The sequence below is a fragment of the Mya arenaria genome, chromosome 4 (assembly GCF_026914265.1).
Source record: "Mya arenaria isolate MELC-2E11 chromosome 4, ASM2691426v1".
Lineage (NCBI taxonomy): Eukaryota > Metazoa > Mollusca > Bivalvia > Myida > Myidae > Mya > Mya arenaria.
In genome coordinates, this window is record NC_069125.1 from 53,723,549 (window position 1) to 53,746,336 (window position 22,788).

Genomic DNA, 22,788 nt, shown 5'->3' on the forward strand with positions numbered 1-22,788 from the left:
TTTGGATAATCACTGTCAATCACGATGAAATTCAGCACTTCTTGTCCAGTATATATACGTTTACTTTTAGCGGGAGCCAAATTAAAACAAACAAATTTGTCCAAAATTTAATCAAACTTTAAATGGTGGTAGGATTGTCATTTGTTCACGTAATTTTCAAGAATCAGGAAGTGAAATAAATGTTTTAGCCTCGATCATCTAGACGCTTGCATCCGGGTCTATATCGTTCATTGACTCTAATTAGAGCAGCTGCATGATTGAAACTAGCCGGTGCTTTGATAATTGTTGCGATCGGAAAACGCGGTTATAAGGGAATAGGCTACATTCTAGTAAACAAATTAGCGCACGTAAAAAAATAACTAATGTTTTTAGATGGTGCGGGCGCAAGTGATGAAAAAATAAAAATATTTTTTTGCTTTTCTGAAGAAATAGGTGCGGGAAATCCGATCAACAAGTTATTAATTTGGTGAGGCCTAAGCGGTCTAGTAAGTTTTGAATTACCGAAGTTATTAACATTGATTTTACTGGTTGTACCCATCATAACAATTAGGCTTTCTTATTATACTCTTCGAGTTTAGCAACATAAAGAAGACACATATAAGTCGAGACTTTTTACATTTGATCACACATCTATGTTTATTTTGAATAGTTTTGAAATTACATGTAATACTGTTGCAAAATTAAGTTTTATCGGTAGCACAACAGTGAGAATGCTTTCAACAAAAAATGGTTAAACCTGTTTTGATTTATAAAGAAACTTAATTTTAGGGTTTAAATGTTTATTCATACACTCAATGCAAACGTAATTTAGAGACATGAGGAAATTATAAATACAAAGTATTGGGAAACTCGTGAACGTACATTGTAACATTTATTTTAGAATATGTCACATGCTGGTAACCAATATATTATGAGGTACATGACTGTAAAAACGTTATAAATAAAGTTATTCTATTTTCCTCTAGATTTCAACTAACATAAATTACGCAACGCCATTTGTCCAGGACTGGTCACGCGGTGAACCCGTATTTTTCTATATTGGGTCACCAACTTTATATCGTACTAAAATGGCGTCTATTTTTCGATTCCGATGAATGTTACGATGAATAAATGAAACATTAAACATGTCTCACGATATGGTTTCCTTTGCCCCGTATATCCCATATCGGGCCACCTACTAACCCCTAACTTATTATATTTACTTCTTTCATCCTTAATTGAGGAAGTTAACTTTTGTTCAAATATATTATACATATTTATGCACACATTTTTAATAATAGCTTATAGAAATTGCTTAGATGCAGAATATTCCATTATCATGCATGCTTTTACACACTGGACTATATGAGAGATAATGTACATCATATATACAAAGACAAACCACAAGAATAAAAACGTGTTGAGTAATAGTAAGCAAACCATAAAAAAACACATTTCAATAGAATCACAATAGAAAATCAAATACAACATATTTGTTTCCATACCATATCTACAGAAGTCGATTCTAAACATTAGGTTAAACGTGACATAACCTTCATGATTTTCATAAATTAAAGCAAACAAATAAGCAAATTGAGGACTTAATATACAAATGTCTGCGAGACGTTTCCATCCCTTGCCAAGTTTATGAACACATCTCTCCACTTGCATTTTAGAACTTGGATGTACGATCGCGTTCGCGCAAACAGTTTAACAACGATGTGGAATGGGCCAGAAATTCAATGGGTTTTATCCATTCTTATTAGGGATGCAAACGAATATTCGAATATTCGAATATTCGATCGAACGTTTGGTATTCGAATGTCAAAATAGGTATTCGAATATTCGATGTTTTTGTTGAAATAATAAATTAATACACTTTTTGCCTACAACTGTCATCTTCGTCTGTCTTGTTTTTACAACGACCCCTAATGCCATAGGTGTGAACTTGATGACACTATACACGCGTCATATCGGATATATCGCCGGGAACTATAAACAGTCCCCGTAATTTTGCATTTACTGGCTGTTAGACAAGTGACATAAAACACATTCCAATTATTTTGGGTACATTTAAATGACCATGCCAATTAAGGGTTTAAGAGATCGGCCTTTATACCAATGTTTTGTCTTCACTGCTAATCAAGCTTGGCGATATTGCTCAAATCGCCTTGATGATACGAAGGACATGTGCTAGTTACTGTTTCCATGTTTTCAATATAACGCTCTTGCGTACAAAAATTAACTGAAAGTGTATGGTTTAACGTTTAAGGATATATGTCCTGTATTGTTGTACAATACCTAAGACAAAAGCGACGTTTAGACATGGTGTCGTTTTCTATAAATATATTTCGTAAACATCAATCCCAGAACGAGGCTGCAAGTCCCACGTTGGCGCATATCGTCATTTAACCGGGACAAACGCAATTCCCTGATCTTATTTTGCATTTTTTACAAAAATGAACGCAGAGGTTTGTTTTATAAGAATTTCTTATTGTATGACCTTTTCATCATTCCTTACAATACTGCCACCTATGCATCCCAAAACGTAAATTTTCTTTCTTATGACAAACTATACCAAAATGTACAACAATAGTGTCAAAAAAGCAATATTCACTAATCTAAATTATATATTAGGCGTGTCACACACAGTCCTTTTAATATAAAAATGTTTACAAATTTATACAGTAGAAAGTAGCTAATGTACATTTAAGTGAAACTCATTTGTGAACGAGTAATATGTGATATGTGCCGGAGTGAGAGATGTATTGCCTTTCGAGAGCATGATTTTGAACGGAAACGCATTGAACTGCAAATAAATTATAACTAATTAACCTGTAAACATTAGTCATTGATGGACTTAAACTAGATCCAGAATCCTTACATGAGCAATAAAAATCAAATATGTGTTTAGTATACAAATTCCGAACTTGTAATTCTTCTAAAACTAAGGTAAACACTTGATGCTGAGCAACACAGAGCAAGTTATCAACTCACAAACCTCTATCTCACATGAAAATGACAAAACTACAATATTTTAATTAATGTTTAAAAACACAGAAACCAAATATCGCGCGCTTCAGCCCGGAAGAGTTTTGAAAGGTTCAAGAACACTTCCATTACAAACAAACTAACCGCATATTCAACAGTTACAATCTTCCTCAACGGAATTATTTATTAATTGATTTCATGTTAGAAGTTTTATTTCAGTGCACAGATATATCGAACGAAAGAGGTATACCGTATTAAACAAGAACGTGTGAGAAGTGTCAGAAAAAAGGAGTCCCTTACATTCGGTCAGTTTATCTTTACATGAGCTCGGAAGGTCTGCGTCAAACACACTGAACACTAAAGAAATACAAGGATCTTTTGTTGTCTAAAAATAAACAGGAAAGTCAGAACTGGAATAGATAACAAAAGCTCAAAACGAGGCTCTTGATATGACAAAGTTATTTTCTCATCCATTCGCCGAGTAAAGCCAGAACTTTGGGGCTATTTAACTCTTTCGAACATGATTACATTAACATCAACTGGCATTAGCTTGTCATTTTTCTGAAGCAACTAAACTTGTATAATGAAAAGCTACTACGCCTGCATTTGTTGCAATTCGTTTTCTGGCGGATCCACTTCAATTTCGAAAGTTTGTTGTTTGCCTTGTGCCCATGGTTGCAATGTTACATCAGAAAAGAATAAAAATGACAACCCTCCGACGAAATTAACAACTGCAGCGATGTAAAACACGACTTGCCATTCACTTTGAAGACCCTGAAATAAAACGTTAATATAAACAATGCCAAATGAGGAAACTTGTATGACATTTATCTGTTTCCAGTTTCCATATGGGGTAACATCACTTTATATTTTAAAAAGAAATATGCATGTCGCTACATCTCTAACAGAGATTAAACAACAAACATTTTAAGTCGCACACAAGTATGGACAGCGGTTATTACTGTTAGCAATATGACTAAAGAATTGGTTCATTCTTACGAAAAAGTCAGAAGTTACATTCTTTCTCTTTCAACATACTTTAGGTGTTAAAAGGCCGGCGATCATTGACGCCAATATGGATGAAACTACGCCTCCTGCGTTTGTTATTCCAAACGTAGTTCCTGCAAATCTGAAACAAGTGTATTGCATTCCTAAACGTATTATAGAGATAGTTAAAATATATCAACTCAGTCGCTTAGTTCTTTTTAAACAGTTGATATCAGAATAACCGGTAATGCGTAACAAAAATTGTTTGTTTCTGGTTTCCAGAAATTTTGCAATCGGCTCTTTTTCATTGCCATCGGACGCTTGTTTTTATCATTTTGTCTTTTTATTTTTTGGTTTTGTCTTGTACCAAACGCCGATTAAAAAAGTTAAAAATGACAAAATTGACATTTAAACATAGCTATCATCGATGCATTGGCAAGAAAATCGAAAACAAACTGAAAACGGGTAAGTATCACAGCTATATAACCATGGAAGGGTTCTATTTCGTTCATTTAGCTATTAAGTACACGTCATGGACTCCTATAATGGGTATCAGTACAGGTTCCACAAAGGAAACAGGCTAGAATGTGATTCTATGTGACATCAGCTTTCGTCACACTGGATGTGAAACGAATTAGTTTAAACTAACATTCTTCCCATAGAATAGAAGGATTTTAAGTGTGATAAAGAATTTTACTGTTTTACTCAATATACTCTCAAACTTACTGTCCGGAAAACTCTGGATGATTTACAACGTATCCTGCACACGACATGCCTCCGAAAACGCTTGAACAGCACAGTAGCACCACAGCAAAATGACGTGCCTCACACGTGACATAGCCAGCAAAGATCAGACATACTTCACATCCTATTGAACCTGTTGATTGTATAATGGTTTTTTATTGTTATCGTTGACATGTTGTTAAAAAGCGTTCGTTGTACGTATTAATTGAAAGTTTGTTTATGTTTGTTCGTTGATTGAGACGGCATTGCAATCTTAACTCGTGTTTCACCATTGTGCGATATGATAATTATAGCCGAACCCCGTTGTCTCGAACTCCCAGGTACCTTCGATAGAAAGAAATAGGCCTTTGGCATCCAGTTCGAGCCAACGAGGAAATCGAGTCAAGCGAGTTGGAGCCAAAGGGGTTCGACTGTATCGCTTATGGACAATGCTTATAAACAGAGACCATTTAATATACCTTTTGAGTTTAACACACAAATTTTACCTACAATATACAGTCGAGTAAAAAGGTTGTGTGGTACATTATATCATGGTTTAGTTTCAATACGTTGGACCTAAAGTGAGAATATATCATACACAACATGATTTTTTTTTCATCTAAAAATAATAATTGAGTTTAACTTTTGTTTATATCATACGAAAAAAACAAACAAGACGCCATACACATTGTTTGGAAAAGACGTCTGGTAACAAGATGGCTTAAACACTTCCTTTTCAATATGGCATCTGAAACTTTTCCCGAGGCAAGTCCACTAAATATTTCGAATATGTATGGCAGTGCGGAATAGACGCCATTCTGAAAATACGAAATAACCAAGTGAAATATGATATAAAAAAGTATGCCCATGTTGCAAGTTCATAGACAACAATTTGTATAATAGAGTTTGGCTGTCCGTTGAAATCAAATAATAACTGACCATGTATATAAATTGAGTGTTTGCAAAATAATTATTTCATAATACCGGTACTTTTACTTACTGACGAAATGTCGTACTTGAGAACTTCTTTCAGAAATAATGGCACATTGATGAGGACAGTGAAGAAACTCCAGTTGAAACAGAAATGCGTAATAAAGCACGCCCACATCGGCCTTGAGGTCAAAATGCCTTTCCAGGGCATATCTTGAGCCTTTTTCTGAAAGTGAAATGACATTTCGCCTATATCATTATAGGATAATTGAATTTCATTATAGGATAATTGAATTGTTTTGCTTTAATGTGACAGCGATTTTCTTTACACTTTTAAGTATATCACAAAAAATACATATATATTGATAAATATTTGATTTTGTTTTATTTGTTCGCTATCAGTGTTTTCTGTTACACAAGGATTCCGTTAAACTTGTTTCTTTCGAAAAATGGCGTTGACCGCGTTTATAGTAATGATTTATTGTTTCAAATAAGAACCTTCATACGGACCACAGACGAAACTAGCCTTTTGGACTCAATTATGTATTCTAACTCTTCTTTCGATATTCTGGGATGGTGTTTGGGTAAACTGTACCCGTCAAAAATCCACATTATCACAAAAATAACTGCCAGAACACCTAAAATACACAAAATGAAGTTGTGACTGGTTCAATCCATTACTCTTCCCTGTATTTTCCATTGTTTTGTTGGTTATTACACATCCTTGCTATACAAGTAAATATGTCATATGCGTTTCAAGAAGGTCATGTATATGATGAAAAACGTAATAACTACATTACTAACCATGTATATAGAATATAGAAGGCCACCCATTAGCAAAGCCGTGTTCACAAAGTAATCCAGAAGTTAGAATTGATACAACAGCACCAACTAATAAACCTGGTAATATAAAAAGGAAAGCAACTCCTGGCAATATGTTATGTGCACTGCGTACCATCACATTTAAAATCCATATCTACAGAGACAAGATTAGTCTAGTTTACGGAAAAGAGAGTATAATGGTCACAAGGAAGAGACAGCGTAAACAAAATTGATAAAAGTCGTTGCATTCATTGAAGCATATGAAATTTGAGACATTTGAAACATTTTTCTAATATCTGGAAACTATAGGGTCATTACATTTGTTACCACCTAACACTGTACCAACCTGTATACACCACTGTCAGCATACTTGGACGCTCGGCTGGTGGTCCCCAAGCGGTTATAATGGAATTACCAGCAGGAATAACCGATCCCTGGAAAAGGAAATACGTGTGCAGTATAATGCCATGTCATGGTTGTATACTCATGTTCCAATATCTATATCGTGCATTGAAAACAAGGTTATAAACAGAACTGAAATTATAGTTTGAATAGTTTATAACAAATGCATTAAGGCCATGGGCGCATCAATATACGTCAATGATATACCTAATTAATTAGTATATATATAGTTATATTGTTATGAGATACGTTAACAAACATCAAGCAATAAATAAATCAATCGTTGGTACAAATATTAATTATTCGTTAGCGTGAATTAACACCATGAAGCTAGCAATAAGGATACACTTACTGATTGATATTCTTACCCCAGCAAACCCGATAAGTATGCGCAAGACAAACACCCATTCAATGCCTGTTCTGGCACACACAGGCGTTAGGAGAGAGCAAACAGCCGTTAAAACCATTGCCCCCGTCATGATATGTTTTCCGCCGAATATGTCTGCAAGGGTTCCTGCTGGGATCTGGGTTAATAATGACCCATAAAAATACGAAGATAGCAAAATTGAAATAAGCGACTTCCTCCATTGTATATTAGGTTTTGGACCCTGCAAGGAAGCATAAATTTGTAGACATTTAATCAGATATAACATAGCCTGATGAACAATGATGTCATTAATGACATACATGGACACACATAGTAACTGTTGTATGTTTTTAAAAGTAAAGAATTGTATTGAAAAAAATAACAATGAGCACCGGTCAAACGTTATAAAAGTACTCTATAACTTACAAAATAAAAAAAATCACACACCTTTCTTTTGACGTTTCCAGAGCTACACGAACTGATTTTTGCCAGAGGCGTATTAGTGGCCTCTGTGGTTAAGTTATCATCTTTTGTTTTAAGCCGACTTCTGATATAGTTTTTTGAAGAATTAACCATGTCAACTGGCCATGAAGTATGACTTTCATCTGTAGTATTGATGAATTTGTTAATGGTTTCATATCTATCATCTATAAGTAGTGATGTACGATTTCCAGCCACAGCATTGTCCTTACTGTTGTTTGTTGTTTGGCCCTCCTCGACATCCAAGTCCACCATGCAGACCACGGCTAGACTGAGGTTGACCCGGTGTATATACAGAAGGGCGTAGGCTATGTACACGAGGTATACGGTCCGCCATCTTGCCGAGCATACAAACGTATGTTTGTCTACACAAATAGCAAAACGAGATAATGTTCATGTTTATCTTTTGCAAGACCGCTTGCATGAACAATTTAAAATGGTATGAAAATACAGCATTCTTTCAGCTGAAAGAAGCTTCATTTATCATTTCAATCCACACCATGGAATAAATTTCAGGGGTTCTAAGTTTATTATTGTCAGTCCTGAAAAATCCGATTTGAGTATGATATATTTATGTCCAAAGCAGGGTTAAGGGTTAATCCTGATTTCAAGATCAATCCTGAACTTAAGAACCCCTAAATTGACATTAGCTAGATGACAGTATATTATCTATGGACTCAACTCCACAGCTGTCCCTTTAGGTTTATAAGAATAATCCAACTAAAATTATTTACATATATTAACATTTATCATTATTTTACCTTTATATTTCTTTCGATACGGTGGATAACCTGTCGTCAGCTGTTCTAATACCTGTTCATTTGCTTCCATTCCTGCAAGAGAAAACTCGTATTGTATGGAACGCCAAATCTACAAAACCTTAACTATTGGTAGAGCTTTTCAAAGAATAAGAGACCTCTTGAAACAATTCGAGATCCAATGATTTGAAGATAAAAATTAGTAGACTATTAGTATTTTAAGTACAGTCGCTATTTGAATATATTTATAAACAACATACAACAGGAACATATATACTAGTGTTGGGAATCGGACAAAAAATCACTATCGATAATCGGCTAATGAAACCGATCAATGATCGATTATTAATCGATCTAATCATTATTTAATTATCTTTGGTCATCATATATCAGGCAAACAGATACAGTACATGCACCAGTTTTAAGCACCAATGTTCCCTTACAATATTGCTGTTTGTACATTTCTTTGTATAAATTATATTATATATTCAGAACGCAAAAATCTTTAATTGTTAACAAGTTATAATTACGGAACATGAGACCACAGGCTCTAATTTTTGTCTTACATTTAGTATTGTATGTGTAAATTAAACACAAATAGAGATATCAGATTCTTTTTAATAATCAGTCAGTAACAAGCACAACTAACAGTTGAATATTCTATATGTTTTTATACAAGAACATTTTCTTTTTTCTTTTTCACAAGAACATTTTCTTTCAGAAAAATGAGAAAACTAAATTCTTACATGGTATAAAGTAAACGGTAGCATGTTTTAAAAACACATTTTTAAACCACAAACATGAGAAGTTGAGAAATCCTTTAGCAGTTAAATTACAAAGAAAATTTATAGTAAGGTACTGCAGTAAGTTACTGATTTGATAAAAATATGACTAGATAATTAAACGAAGTAACACCTTAACATTTCAACATAAACTAGCATTAATCAGGAAAAGAAAATAAGTCTCTAGAGGTTACGTCCCTTGTTTCTATAATCGGTTGTTCAAATTTCACTATCGATTGTCGCCGACGTAGGCCTTTCCGATCAGTTGTCGATTATAATCGATCATCGGTACAACACTAATATATACATAACTGTAGTCGAATTTCCTTACCTGTCACTTTAGTTGTTCTTTATCCTTTACTTCATGTTCACACTTTTCTCAGACGTCGTTATTCACAATCCTGATCACATTTAAGAAACACGTGCTTCTGCTCTTGTCTAGAACGACCTTCACATGTAGATGGTTGCAGAATGTTCCTGCGTATACATGCAACGAAATAATCGTACATGGAGAGAACTGTCGTATTTCATTATATTGAAACAAACATATAAGTTGAGACTTTTTACATTTGATCAGACATCTATGGTGATTATGAAGAAATCAATAGTTGAGAAATTACATGTAATATTATTGCAGAATTAAGTTTCATTGGTAGCACAACAGTGATAATTCTTTCAACAAAAAATAATTTAACCTTTTTGATCAATATAGAAGCTTTAGGGTTTTAATGTTTATTCATACACTCAATGCAAACGTACTTTAAAAGCATTAGGAAATAAAAAAAAAAAAGTATAGGGAAACTCGTGAACATACATGTAACATTTATTTTGGAATATGTCACATGCTGGTAGCCAATATATTCTGAGATACATGCCTGTGAAGACGTTATAAATAAAGTTATTGCGGTTTGCTTTTTTCTCTTGAACTGACATTGGTTGTGAAATATTTTTTTTTGCAGTTGTTCAAGCTTCATATTATAAAACTGATTGAACCTTGAACGTAACATGCGGTCGGAACCAAAGAAGTTTAGGAACGGTTGCACAATTTATCCTCTGATACAATTCGTCGGTGTTATCCGGTATTGGCGTCGTCTTGTTTGGTGGCGTCGTACATGCATCTTAATCAATACAGTCTATAGTGTGAAGTTAACCCAATCACACTGGTTAACACGTGCCCCCTACTCTACTGAGGAAGATTGACAAGCGTTACATCGTGTGTGGTGCTCTTTGTAAGGCTGGTATGCTATGAACGGGTTATCGATATGTGTATATGGCGTGACCAGTACGTAGAAGCGTAGCATCAGGAAATACACAGACCATATTCAACAATTTAAAAACAACTGATTTTCTTAATTTGCAAAACAAATATAATTAAATGACGACCGCAAATAAAGGATGTCTTGAACATCAAACCTCAGAACGACGTGTTACTTAGTGTGGATGAAACTTTGCCATTTGATGGTCAGTGAAGTAGTGAGGGTGTTTTTGGAATATTTGTCGGCCGATTACCTAACAGATTGGTTCGATCACCACCATATATTTATTTCATTCATCCATAATTGAAAAATGTTCAAACATTTCATACACACATTTATACACACATTTATACAAAAGTTTATACAAATATCATAAATGCAGAATTTGTCATTGTCAAGCATGCTGTTACACACTGGACTTCAGATGAGTTAATGTACATCCTATATACAAAGACAAAACATGCACAACCATAATAATGTGTTGCGTAATAGTAATACGTGTACAATAAGCAAACCATAAAAATCGTTTCAATTGAATCAAAATAGAAAAGAAATACAGCATATTTGTTTCAATACCATATCTAGAGAAGACGATTCCTAATACCTATAAAATAATATAATTCAACTTCAAGCACAAACAATATATCGTGTGTAACAGTTAGGAAGAGGTTTGAAAATGTTCAAGAACAATACTATTACAAACAATATAAACGCATATTCAGCAGTTACATTTCTCCTCAGCGGATATGAATAAAAATGGTTGGGGGGGGGGGGGGGGGTTCACATTTTAGTGTACAAAAAAGTCCAACGAGGTAAACTTTTCGCATAAATATCAATATAATGAATATATATATCGTACAGCATAAAACAAGAGTGTGTGACAAAGGTCAGCAGAAAGACTAGGGTGAAGATGAGTATTTGTCCTACCCCAGATAAGTAGATCCCAACATTTGGCCATGCTGGAAATCCTTATCACCCGTATGAAACTACCTTTTGTGACATCATTTTCTTCAAATATTTTACATTTTCAAATCATTTGGAAGGAAAGATTAACTAATACATGTCGCTTTTATTTTTAATAATGTTTTCCTTATTTGTTCCCAGTTTTAGTACAATGATGCTTTTTATTATGAAACTCTATGATCACACAGTTTTAAACCTTTTATAAGGCAGACTGTGTGTGATGTTTATAGTTTCAAACAATGACTGCATCGTATTATTGAAGTTTTTGCATTAGGTGCTCTGAATTGTATTCCTCCGTCTGCAGATAGAGTTGGGATCTCTAATCATAGACGTTCTTGGGATTTACCTATAAGTTTATTATTATTTGTTTTATTGTTAAGTTTCCTCAAGTTAATGCATACTTTGATAAGATTTACCTTTTGCGTTTTATGTTTATTAAGGATTGTTGGGATACGAGTGAGGTTTGTGCACATAAACTGGTTTAAACCCCCAGTAAATTTACATTTTACTGACCGTTCCAAGGCGGTACCTGACAATTCTTGATAAACATACCTAGTTTTTTTATATATATAGTATGTATGCACTGTGCTGTTTGTGGAGTTTTGTGCTGTTCTTCCATGTTCCTTGTTTGTGATTTTATGTTCTATGTCTTTGGAGTTTACCCTGTGCCATTAAACCGGGTTTATGTTTAAACTTTTTGCTACTGAGCTTGTTTCTGTAGCTTTTCGCATACATATTGTGTCTATAATTGAAATCCAAATAAAACATTTCTCGCTTTAAATGTCATCAAAAAAGGTTTCATGCTGCATTCAAGAAATAATGCTGCACTCTCCCCAGAACTATTTAAAGAACGATTTGTCTTTTCACATATATATTTTAAATCACTCTGCGCATATCTTTGACAACTACAACTCATCACATATTTATACGCGAATTATGTTCACTTCGCACTAGAGTTGCAGCGAAAACAGTTTTACTATTTTTTGTTTAACTAAGGTGAGAGCGCTCATGTAAGATAGGTTCATCCCAACCCTCGAGCAGATTTTACTGCTGAAACTCAGTAAACCTCGTTTTCGCAAAAAACCTACGCTCGTGTTGGGATGAACATTTCTTACACGATTGGCCACGGAAGATACTTATAATCTTTCATTGGTGGAATTACCGGATATTCAGGTATATATATGACTAGGATGCCATGACTATGAAGTGCATATGACAGTTTTACTCAGCAAGTGCATTCGTAAGCAATGGGATACAGGGCCAAAATCTAAGTGACGAACAGTATACAACTTGCTATGATTAAAAAGACCCGTCAAATAATGTATCGTCTGTGCAATTTACGCTATTAACTTCTATTTAACACTTTGTCATAGCTCATGTACCGATTGCTAAGTGTTGGAATCTTTCTAAGCATTTTGACATTAAATCAACATCATTGAAATTAAATTAACAAGGTACTTTTCAATTCAATTTACCTTATTTCAACATATAAAAGTACAAAAACTGCTACTATTCCACTCCTATTGACTATCCTATTTATATACAAGAATATTGCGAATTAGCGGGCTCGTGTACATCTCCACAAAGAATGCTGGGTGCATAAAAATGAGATATAAATGTGCAAATTACTGATAACAAAACTGTACCATACACTTCATATGTACATCTAGATTGTTTTCCATGTTTCACGCGTATGCGGCATGGTGTTTTACTGCACCCAACTGTTCATAGACCGGAAAGGCGGTAAAGATCATAAAGCACCGCTTACAGATAGTGTTCTTAAATTCTTAAATTCTGGTCATATAAAAATTGGTTGACGGGAAATATGTCAGCTTAAGGCTGTACTGTGTCTGGTACTAAAATTAAAAACTCGGATGACATGCTACATGTTGAGAATGTTTTCAATAACCCCATAGAAAATATGTGCATGCAGTTATAATTGGTTGTAATTTAAAACAAAATATTGCTGTTGTTGTTTGAAACATTCTGTCACATAAGTTTTCACAATTTTAAGGCTATCTTTTTATTTCAGCTTAAGATAAAAAATAGTTTCACCCACTGATCACCATAATTAATAATGTTCACAAGTAAGAATGTAAGTTATCATGTTCGCGAGTGAAATATATTTTGAATATTTCTTATGTATTTCAAATGGTTTTTAAGAAATTGAATCCATTTACCAGTGCTGTGTGACATGATTTTCATCACGTCATGATAATTATGGCGTTTAACTGTGAAATGTATGACAGTTCAAGACTTCCTTTATATCTAATAACGACTTAACAATTATCTATTATGTAAATATTGATAAAGTTACGTATCTTTACCTCAATTAATTTTGCGATGAACGTTTTATTGTTCAGATCTCATATATTTTCACATTAAAGTGTAGCCCCGTAACAAGTTTCAAGTTTATTCAGTAAACTCATATCATACATGCATGACAAAATGAGAATTGCAATGAACATATTATACAGTTACACATAAAGAGGCTTTGAAAAATGAACTTCAATCATAATAATAATTAGCATCATGGTATAAAGAGCAGTACATTATATTCTATAATTGACTTTTTTACTGATACATTTCATAAATTTACATAACTTTGAAAACATAATACATTCTGGGTTTAATTTCATAACACGTTTAAATGACAATATAATCGGAGTTCTAAAATTACAGTTATCAATGAAACGTCGCCTTTCGTTAGTGAAATAACTACACTCTAACAAATAATGAAATTCATCACCAATACGATTTGAATCACAGAGGTGGCAATTTCTGTCATTTATTTATATTCCTCCAACTACCTACTTCAATAGGAAAATGATTGTTTCTTGTTCTAAATCGTTTAACATAGTTCAATAATTTTGGCGGTGTTTTAACAAGATAGTTTTCAAATTCAAAACGTTCTTTAAACAATCTATAATTTACACATTTACTTGAAGAGTGTACCATTCGTTTGAAAACAAATCAGACAATTTCTGCTTAACACTCTTTTGTAACCATTTTTTATTTGGAACTTCGTGGCTTTGCCAAACATTAATAAGACGACATTTGATGAAAATATTCTTAACATGTTTAATCCATTTGAAGTCATTACCTCTAACATTGGCAGAATACAGGAATTTACTCAATGTGACGTTGTATACTGAGATTGAGAGTTTATGACATGATCGAACGATCAAGTTGGGCCAGTAATTGGTGGTGTTGCTAGTAGTTTATACTCCGGGTCCCGGCGTGAGCACATTGAAGGGTCCCAGAGTGACAGTTCAACCACCTCACACATATCCTGGGCGGTTAACTAGGTGCCTTCACTTCTGCAAGGAACTGACAACTTCTGTACATGCTAGGGGCAGTGGTACAGTGCGAATGGTCGTAGAAAGGATTTCATAACCAATCACAACAGAAGTGACCTGGGCCGCCCGGGAATCGAACCCGGGTTGTCCGATGAACAGTCCAACGCTCTACCGACTGAGCTAACCGGGCGGACCTGACCAGTAATTGACCATACGTGAATCTATATCTATTTGTAAAGGCTTAACACCCGTTTCACCATATATCATATATGTTGGCGTACTACTTTTAACATTTAATATATATTTTAGAAATTGCAATTGGACCTTTTCGAGTATGTTATTGTTGCCAAAACCCCAACATTTACAACCGTATAGTAATATAGGTTTGATAATTTTGTTGTACAAATCTATTTGTAACTCAATAGATAAACATAAATATTTTGACTTTTTAAGCAAACAGAACATTGCCTTTGTTGCCTGTTTTGAAACATAGTCCTTTGTTTTACAAAACGAGCCACTTTTAGTAAAAATAACTCCTAAATATTTATATTCCGTAACATCTATTGTATCATTACATAAAGAAAACGTATGGTGGTTTAGTATACCTCTAGAGAAAATGACAACCTTAGTTTTTGAGGTATTAACAGTTAAATTCCATTGTAAACAATAGTTCTCATACAGGTTTAGTGCATTCTGTAAATCTATAGCAGATTCAGACAATATAACAGTATCGTCCGCATAAAGGAGTACAAATAACTTTAAAAAATCAATTAACCTGTAATCATGTTCATGTTTGTTAATAACAATACCATTTACAACCAAGCTACTTAGAAAATATTGATGCAAATCATTTACAAAGAATGAAAACAGTAAAGGAGATAAACTTTCTCCTTGCCGGACCCCAACACAACAAGGGAAATAGTCCGACTTAATTCCATTCACCTTAACACAGCTTTTTGCTTGTTCGTACATGTTCCTAACAACATTTAAAAAGTTTCCTTGTATCTTATGTCCATGTAGTTTAAACCATAGCATGTTTCTATTAATGGAATCAAATGCACCTTTTAAGTCAATAAAGGCACAGAACAATTTCTTGCGAGATGTGTACATGTGTTCTATAAGCATATTCAAAACAAACATATTATCGACTGTTGAATGTGCTGGTCTAAAACCAGTTTGAAATTCGCTTAACATATCGTACTTTTCAATGAATTTTAATAGTCTATTATTCAAAACTGTAGTAAATAGCTTACCAAAGCAACTAAGCAGTGTTATTGGGCGATAATTAGCGGGATCACACATATCACCCTTATTTTTATACACTGGGTTAATAACACCAATTGTCCAATTATCGGGTATAGTTGCAGTTTTATAGACAATATTAAATAGCTTAAGATACACAATCTTCGTAATATCAAAGGAATATTTCAGGTATTCATTTATTATTTTATCATCGCCAGATGCCTTGTTATTTTTTTTTAAATTTTTAACAGCACTTTCAATTTCAGTAACGGATATAAATCAGTGAGTAAGTGATACGAACAGAACGAACGAACGAACGAACGAACGAACGAACGAACGAACGAACGAACGAACGAACGAACGAACGAACGAACGAACGAACGAACGAACGAACGAACGAATATAGATGGATGTATGGATGGATGACAGACGGCTGAAACCAACGAACGATCGAACGAAATAATTAATTAATATACTAATTAATGAATAACATTGTACATTGTATCCTAGCAAAAGGGCAACTGAAACCTTCAGTATTTTATTTTTGTAAATTGATGCCATTTCAAACAATACAAACCTCCATGTTTTTGATTAGACGCGATAATGATGCACAAGATTCACAAGATTTCATTTGATTCATGTCTGCCAATCGGACTGAAAAACAGTACTTGCCATTTTATAGCTAAAAAGGACGTGTTTGGTATCAAAATTCTTAAAATGTGCTCAAGCTTTATATTATAATTGAATAAAACATGTGGTTTTAAATGAAATCCGAAAAGTACAAAACATGAAGTTTAAGTTGAAATGTGTCGGAAACTAAAGAGATTGGTAAGCCCCTCCCCAAACGATCCGGCAGACCTTTCTTTTTTTAATCTTCTCTCTGATTGGCTGAGGGCAATATTCTGGCATATTGCGATTTAATTTGGTAGTCACGCCCACAAAGTTATACGTTCGAGGCATATCCTGTCCCCTTTATGGCCTTTGTGACACCATATGCACAAAAAAATCACAACTAGTGTATATTTTAGCTGACTACCTAAACATATAAATAAGAGTTAAATTTCATATCTTTAATTGTAAAAGAAATATCAAAGAAATTATCAATATCTTTTCGCAAACAATACAAATTGAATGTTTTGCAGTAAAATAAACATATTCAATTTTAGCATTAAAAAGGAAACCAAAATTTATGATTTTCCGTTTGAACGTAAGATGGCAATGTAGTATACACCAGAGCCCCGAAATTAAACTTTGTTCAATCCGGTTAAATCAAAATACTTCTACATGTTATTTCCAATTTAGTTCAACTAAAAACAAAAGGTTAATGAACATAAAGACTCCCCAAAGAAATATTACTGATTCATAAGTGAACGATTTTCATAATATGTTTTTGCACGCAGTTGAAAAATCGACGTATAAAGAATTCATGTTTTACGATCATTTTATTTCTTTGTATTAAACCGATACAAGAAAATTATATATACTCTGTATAAAGTTATATTTTCTATGCCAATAATATATGTAATCGCATGGATTGTGTACAAATTGAGGGTGCTAACTCTATGATTCTACGAGGATAAAGCTTACTTAAGATTGAATTACCCACACTAACAACACATCATTCAAAGAAAATATACAATTGTACAATTAACTTCAATTAAATGTCCGTCATGTCAGTATCTGTGACTCAAAAATTGTCCGATCTCTTTATTAATGAATAGTTTTCTACTATAAATACTTCTAGAAAATGTATAAATTATAGATTGTATAAAGAAAAGTTTGAATTTGAAAATTATCTTGTACAGACACCTTACATACTCTTGCGATATATGATAAAATTTAGAACTAGAAATAACAAATTACCTGTGAAAATTGGAAGCTGGAATAATGTAGAATTATTACGCTATATCCGTAACATGACTTATTCGATACTTAGAAAATATCATTTGATTTTTTTTTTATTTATTATAAAAATACATTTATGCGAAACAACAAACAAGCAATTTTAAACAGTGGGTAACACAAACATAGCTTATAGTAAATAGTACAAAATGTCATCATTTCGAGCTAGTGTAATATTTAGCCCAGGCCAGTGTTGGATTCGAAACTATGACTCTTCGGGAATGTTTAAAATAGACTAGAAGCTACTAAGATTTGAATTTCTGTAAAAAAATATGATTGTTTAGCTATTTAGTTAATTGACCGCGAACCTCTGTTTTCACACGATTTTATTTATTAACCATTTTATTTAAACTTAATCTTTAAATTATGAAATAACATGCGTTTCTCTATGATTTTGAAAAGAGATTCAATCTGGTTTGTCTGCCTGGGACGGCAATGCCGGGGTTTGCAGACATAAGCGTCTGCCGGGGCGGCAATACTGGGTTTTGAAGACATAAAAGTAAAAGAAAATGCATGCTTTGTTTGAAATATAGCTAAATATCTTAGTCTTAAAATTCTGAAATAGCATGCATTTTTCTATAAGCTTGTCAAGAGACTGAATTTGGTTTGTCTGCCAGGGACGGCAATGCCGGGTTTTGCAGACATAAGTGTCTTGAAGATATAAAAGAAAACCCAAAGAAAATGCCTGATTTGTTTGAATTCTTGCTAAATATTACAACTGTATATTTAATATTTAATATATTTTGAAATAATACTCCAATAAGAATAGTAACCGCAGTCTTTGAACCATCTTCCCCACCCACCAGAACTAAACTGTCCAGGTAAACAGTCAAGCGATTTATAGCTCATGGCATTCTAATTATATCACAATAATGTAATATAAACTCATTTAAATGACAAATCTAATAAAAATAAATAAATAATAACAAACCTGGAACGATAATTAGTCCAAATTTATCGCCATTATTATACTTCGTTATAACCCGGAAATAAACCGGAAGACACCGCAAAGGATTATCCGGATAAGCTAAAACCCGGTACCAGGTATCGATATCGAGAAAAGCCGTTATCACAGTTTATGATACCCGATTATGTTGATACCGTGTTATTTAAAGTATGCATTGGTTGTCAAAAAGCAATTAATAACGGACCGTGGATACTTGAAATTATCATCTGATATTAACCCTGATATCAACATAATTCGGTATCAGAAAGTGATACCGGATACCTGGGGATACCAAGTACCATATACCAGGTTTTTAGCACCAGCCTGCAAATCCGATGAATGTTTTTCATTGGCTTAAACTTTTTCAGAAATGTTTACACCAATATTTTTACACCTATTGCGATGTCCTCTGCTTTTAATGATTTGCCGCGATAAAGTTTCATCTGCGGAAATAAAAAAAAAACGAAATCACAATTTTATTTTTATTTCAAAAATGAGTTTTTTGAGCGGCGGTGTTCGTAAAACATAGAATCAAATAAAAAAGGCCTTAAGATTGTTATATATCGATTGTGTATCTTTTCACGGGCACTTAAACGGTTTACAACATAAGTTTAGGAATTTGTAAGAAATGTGATTATGTTCAGTATAAACTAGTTTTACAATCTTAACAATATCCATGCAACCTTGTCCATTGAAAATTGTGATCTTGTATCGTTTTGGGCCGCGTCTTATAATCAAACTATGCTTTAGTTAAAATATTAGTATGTGTTCTTTTATGTGGGAAGTCAGAAAGATGTATGCTGAATAAAATACCAATGAACAAGAACTTGAATACCGTTTATAAGACATTCACAAGGCTGAATTAAGGAGCTAATAGTAACGGCATTTTCGTAAGTTTCATCTGAAACGAAGTTTAACCTTTAATCTTACTTTCCTGGGGCATATGTTCGAACTTAACATTTCAGTAAATATTATTAGGTGTGACCCTGATGTTTCTTTTATGGGTCGGATAACAATTAGAAGTAGTTTGCATTGCGCTTTCCGTTGCAAAATACATGTACATAGAATGTTGTTGGCAATATATATATGCGTTTTTTCCTGTCTCATGACCGTAATATATAGAGATTTTGTGTGTTTTAGTCGTTTATCATGCCGAGGATTAATTGATAAACAATCACATTGCAAGTACCTTCGCACCTAATACCATATCGTGGCAATAGGGGTTCCAGTATCATATTATTGGTTTATCACTGCTTCAGTGGAATAGATGTTAGTTGGAGTTGTGGACATGAGAAATTATATGGTGAAACGTGGGTTTCATCTGAGAACAATCAATGCTTGTATGACTGGCCAGACGAGATGTATCCCAGTATTCAGAACAAATGACGCTACCTACTAGAGCGTGCAATAAATGATAAAAAATGTAAAAATATGCCAGAGTGCGCGACAGATGATGTCTGCGAAAATAATAGGATTAGTCCGCTAAATAAACCAGGACAAAGGTGACATGACAGTTAAGAACATTGATATAAAACACGACACTGACAATTATTGTAGCACAGTCCTAAACACCTTCAGAATTGAATAGAAATAATTGTAAACACTACAAGTGAAAATGTAAAATAATGTGTATAATGTTCAATGGATAAAATTTAGAAGCATAAATAAATAAAAACACATCCTGAAATAGAGGAAACCAACACAATTGAAAATGTCCATGCAAGTTCAATGTTCAATTAATGGCATAATCACGAATGCTCGTATTCTTAACGAAATGATTCGCATAAGCAGATCCTATTAAATGATAACGCAACATACACTAATCCAGAATTGGCTCATTTTGTGCATAGGACTGAAGGTAAAACTCCGTTTAAATAATTTGTCAACTATTTTCATGTTGTGTAAAATAGATTAGTATTATATAATTCGATATGGAAACTTTACCCCCCCCACCACACACACACAAAAATGATATTGAGTATTAATGTCAGAACGAGTGTTTCATTCCAATTTTATCGTTTGATTGATGTATATTATTTTCGAAATTGGTTGCCGAAAGTAGTTCGATTTCCTGCGAACACGCTATAATCTCATCGGATACAGCTCCATGTTATAAAATAATCATTGTTCATTACGTTCGCTTGCTCAAGACCTTACCGTGAACAGCAAGAAGGTCAAGTATCCTTTCTGTCCTCTATTTAAGACCTTACAATATAGATACTCCTGAAACTGGAAAAACACAGCATGGTACATATGTCAGTTGAAACAAATTAGTAGGCATCTTTGAATACATGTTTGGCTATTTCCTAGTGCACGAAGATGGTATTAGACTAGTCGCAATCAGATTCTGTTTGTGTTAATCTATGGTTTCGGATATTTGGATATTTGCCTTTAAATAGGGGTTTCGTTAAAAGGTAAGGCTACTGGGCTTGTCCCTGTAGTTTTGATTGTATTTCTAAAACAACTTGATAATGTTTGGGAATATAGGTTAGGTTGAGTCCTCGAAAACCAAATTAACCTACTGTTTAAATTATTGCTGAACTATCGCGAACACCAACGTGTATCGGTAAATGATTTATAATGTTAACCCGATAATCTTCTGCCTTGTCTGATAAACGGTATTAACCTGGTATTCTCTATTTATGATAAAATATACGTAGCGTCTAAATTCCAAATCTGATTGTGATTTCTGCTAAAATATACGTAATCTTACACACTCAGATTTTCAAATGTTTTAATTTCCAACACGATACGGCTGATTCATGGGCTTATACTACAAGTTGATTTCACCGCTACAGTCACTTTAACATTTATAGCATGCTTAAGAATTCCGAGGAATTTGATGCACAGCTTGTTTGGAGCGCCCATTATCGTAATACTCATTCCAATAGCAACTTCCTAGAAAATTGAAAACTTCGCCTGATTATCATACACAATCAATCAGTAAGCCTACGGCAATTTAATGTAAAAGGGGAATTACTTAGATGTTACTTTACCATTTCATCTGAAACGATTGTCTGCACAAGTAATAAGGCAATTATAGTTTACAATATAAGGGGCACAACTGTGGAGTTACACCCCACAACCGAACGTGACGGAGATATTTTGCTCGCTAACACTGTCACCACGTTGTTGCCTTTTCGTTTTTATTCAAATTTGAAATTTACAATTTATCTCAATTCCCAATACTAGAATTGCCGTTTAATGTTTTAAAATATTTCACTTTCTGTTGTTTTATTTTCACTAAAAGCCATGTAGAAATAAGATTTAAAACACTTACCATAGAGATTGAAGAAGGAATGGAATAAAAGTCACAGGCACAAAATAGAAACCAAGAGAATAAACAGAATATCTTTATCACGACCATTTCTTTCATAGTATGCATCACACGACTGTAGACTAAAGGGAAAATGTATGTCGTTTTAAGCAGAATACACTTGACAATGCAAAAATGTCCTTATTTAAACAAAAGTAGAAACATCCGTCGATTTTTAAAATGGTCTGACAAATCATTATTTGGTATACACAGGGGGGTACACGTATTCCGAATCTGCAAGGGTTTAAGTGAGGTTTTAGAGCTTGATATGCAAGATGGCGGCGAAACCATGACGAAATGGGATTTTTAGAACCTGTTTTCGCCTGATAAGTAGTATAAAGTATATATTTCAAATATCATGACGCGCATTCGGCTCTACAATTACCATGCCTCACTCGGCTTTTTATTTCATGCGTCTAGGTTAAGGAATAAAAAAGTTATTAAAGGAAAACCTTCGGCCAGTCTGTTGTTTACAAATATGGGAAGCGAGAATTTGATACTTTTTAGGACGTTTAAGTTCCAAGAACACATATTTTTGCAATGGTTTCTGCTTTAACATTATTTAAATGTGGTATTTTAATTTCCTAACAATTCCTTTGCTGTACAAGAGCCTTCATGGTAATTTTTTTTTTGGTTTAACCAC

General features: G+C 33.7%; 1 protein-coding gene across 4 annotated transcripts; it reads right to left on the bottom strand.

Annotated features, from left to right (window-relative positions):
- Nucleotides 1-530: 530 nt before the first annotated feature.
- LOC128232090 (uncharacterized transporter slc-17.2-like) lies at nt 531-18,883 on the bottom strand. 4 transcript variants are annotated; one of them, XM_052945442.1, is made up of 13 exons: nt 18,815-18,883; nt 9,553-9,698; nt 8,443-8,514; nt 7,649-8,046; nt 7,203-7,442; nt 6,779-6,866; nt 6,415-6,510; nt 6,109-6,248; nt 5,681-5,836; nt 5,366-5,498; nt 4,684-4,834; nt 4,009-4,099; nt 531-3,744 (listed from the first exon to the last, which is right to left on the bottom strand). In XM_052945442.1, exons 3-13 carry the CDS (start codon nt 8,510-8,512, stop codon nt 3,565-3,567), a joined length of 1,743 nt encoding a protein of 580 aa, XP_052801402.1. In that variant the 5' UTR covers nt 8,513-8,514; nt 9,553-9,698; nt 18,815-18,883; the 3' UTR covers nt 531-3,564. The 4 variants fall into 4 exon arrangements, with proteins under 4 accessions (XP_052801402.1, XP_052801401.1, XP_052801403.1 ...); XM_052945441.1 differs by lacking the exon at nt 18,815-18,883 and having other exon boundaries at nt 9,553-9,910; XM_052945443.1 differs by lacking the exon at nt 18,815-18,883 and having other exon boundaries at nt 6,121-6,248; nt 9,553-9,909.
- Between the last annotated feature and the right edge of the window lie 3,905 nt (nt 18,884-22,788).

Excerpts from the sequence above, each read along its gene's own strand:
- LOC128232090 (XM_052945442.1), bottom strand. The coding sequence starts at position 8,512 with ATGGAAGCAAATGAACAGGTATTAGAACAGCTGACGACAGGTTATCCA. Across the intron at positions 8,047-8,442 it reads GTATCGAAAGAAATATAAAG|ACAAACATACGTTTGTATGC; the intron begins GTAAAATAATGA and ends CTATTTGTGTAG. Across the intron at positions 6,867-7,202 it reads TACTTATCGGGTTTGCTGGG|GGATCGGTTATTCCTGCTGG; the intron begins GTAAGAATATCA and ends TTCCTTTTCCAG.